The sequence below is a fragment of the Gekko japonicus genome, unplaced genomic scaffold (assembly GCF_001447785.1).
Source record: "Gekko japonicus isolate JY-2015 unplaced genomic scaffold, Gekko_japonicus_V1.1 scaffold1537, whole genome shotgun sequence".
In the NCBI taxonomy this organism is placed as follows: Eukaryota; Metazoa; Chordata; class Lepidosauria; order Squamata; family Gekkonidae; genus Gekko; species Gekko japonicus.
This window is the reverse complement of record NW_015164233.1, coordinates 288,719-291,149: the sequence shown is the minus strand read 5'-3', so window position 1 is coordinate 291,149 and position 2,431 is coordinate 288,719. Positions and strand designations below refer to the sequence as shown.

The 2,431-nt window shown below is 55.7% G+C and overlaps 1 protein-coding gene across 1 annotated transcript in view; it reads right to left on the bottom strand.

Annotated features, from left to right (window-relative positions):
- Window positions 1-542, bottom strand: part of PTMS (parathymosin) — an 11,856-nt gene extending 11,314 nt beyond the window's left edge. Inside the window, exon 1 of the mRNA XM_015408600.1 lies at window positions 186-542. Coding sequence (XP_015264086.1) covers window positions 186-233 — 48 coding nt within the window. The 5' untranslated portion in view covers window positions 234-542. The remainder of the gene's footprint in view (window positions 1-185) is intronic.
- Between the last annotated feature and the right edge of the window lie 1,889 nt (window positions 543-2,431).

Genomic DNA, 2,431 nt, shown 5'->3' with positions numbered 1-2,431 from the left:
AAGCGAGGCGGGCACCAGCCAGCCACTGGCCTCGCCCCTCCGGAGCGGCGGCTTCCCCGGCGGCGACCTCCGTGCGCTTTGCACTCCTTTGCACAGGACCGAGCGGGGAGGCGCGGTGGGTGGGGGGATGCAAAGGGCGGCGGCGGCGGCGCGCTCCTCTTGGGCTCTGGCGCCGAGCGTCTCACCTTGGCCCCCAGCTCCACCGGAGCCTCCTCGGCGGACTTCTCCGACATCCTGGGGCGGCGGCGGCGAGAGGAAGGCGGCAACAGAGACAAAGGGTGGGGAGAGGGGGGGACGAGCGAGAGGCAGACGCCGGCCGGGCGCGGGGTGGCTGGGGGGTGCTGGGACCACGAGCGCCTTTCCCCCGGAGCTGGCGGCGAGGCGAGAGCGGCGTAATCGGCGGCGGCGGCTCCTCTGGTCCCGGGCGCCACGAGCACAGGGGCTTCCTCTCCCACGGCGGGGCTATGCCAGAAAAGGGGATTTATAGATGGCTCGAGTCGGTGACGAGGAAGGCAGGGAGAGAAGGAGGCAGGCGGGGAAGGAGGGAGGGACCCGCGGGGAGGGAGGGGGACGGGGGCTGGCTCCAAGCCCTGGCGAGGAGTTGTGCCCACGCGTTCACAGGCGCCGGGCGGGCGGGCGGGCGGGCGGGGGGCGCCCCTGCCCTTGGCCAGGGAAGCCTTCTGGGCGGAGGGTTCTCCCGGGGAGGTGGCGCGCTCCAGAACCCGAGCCCACGCAGCGGCCCTTCGGGAGGGAGCTCCCGCGGGCGGTCGCTCTCGTCCTTGTCACCCTTTCCTTTGTTCGCTCTCGCCACCTACACGCGAGGCACGCACGCACGCCCTCTCCCTCCTGGGTGCTCCTGCTCCGTGGTAACTCAGCCGCGGCCCAAGAACCCCTTTCTGGGCAGACCAGCGGTGCCGCCAGATGTGGCATTCGACCGACCAGGGTGGGGAAGAGCGCCTTCTCCCCCACACGCCCACCACCGCTACCTTTTAAAGTGGTTTTAAAACAGTGATTGGGGCCTGAGGGTTGTTCACCTGCGTGCCCCGATGGGCGTCGAAGTTGGGGCTGGAGAGAGTGGGGTGCCAGGTGGGATGTTACACCCCGGATTTCTGTTGTGGAACGTTTCCAGCCTGGAAACCCGTGTTCTTCTATTTTATTGTGGGGTTTTTCATCCCACCCTAACTGCTAAGCGGGCTGTTCAGGTGCGTGGGGGAATCAGCAGTGAAAGGTGGGAAATCCCGCAGTAAAGGGCAAACCCTTCCTGCCTCTAGGCTTGCCTGTGAATTCTTAGAGTGGGATGCAGAAGCCACCCGGCTCCCCACAGTGGAGTTTTCTTCTTGCGGCAGGCTGCCTTCCCTCTTGAGCTTTGCCAAAAACGTTTTGATTCCTTGCCTGCCTCTAATGGAGGGTTGCCAGAGGATCACTGATCCATAGTATGTGATCTTGAATATACGCCCCTGCATATATAGATTCATCATCAGGAACTTCTTAAAGATTTGGATTCTTAGCAACCGTGTTTTTTTCTCACAGTTGGTGAAGTTTGGATGTTAGAGAGGTTTAAAACTGGGTAATTCTAACCCAAGCTAATGATTTGTATGGAACCAGAGGGTGCTAGTTTTGTTAGATTAATCTATTTGGAGTGAAAAGTTATGCTCTTCTGTGGGCATTCTAAACTTTAAGAATTTAGGGTACCATAACATTGAACTGTAGGCTCCTGAATATGATTCTAGGCACCTCTGTTTCTAAAGGCATGGGCAAAGCCTTCCCTTTCCACAAGATTCCTACAGTATATAGGATTTACTTATTTGGAACCCATTAGAATTGTTCCAGTAGTGGCCTTTGTTCCTGCTTCTGGCCCAGTTGGATTTATGCACAGATTTAGAGCTTCAGATTATGAGGAGCCTCTAAATTTAAAAAAAAAAATACTACATTACCATGTTTTCGTAATTCAAAAAAACCTATATCCCACTTTCCCCCTAAACAGAAATCAAAGTGGCTTACGACATCATTCCTCCTCTTCCACCTTATCACAACAACCTTGTGAGGCAGGCTAGGCTGAGAGACCTCGGGGGGCCCAAGATCACTCATGGTAGAGCAGGAATTCAAACCCAATTGTGGCACTTTTAACTACTATGCCAGGCTGTCTCTATTATGAGGTCTCAGCATGTCTTAAATCTAGCCCTGGCTGCTAGATGCCCGATGACTAGGCAACAGATACCTATAGATTTACAAGTGTGTGTTCGTTTTATGCTAACTACAGCACACAGCCTTTGAGAATGGGCCATGACTAATTGCCAAAAATAACTTTTTGGAGCACCCACTGTCAGCTCAAAACACCATAAATTTGCTTGAATGGAATCAAGAGCTGAAAGAACTAAGCGATGTACAGGAATGAAGGTAAGATGGTGCGGACAGGAATGGAATCCTTGTT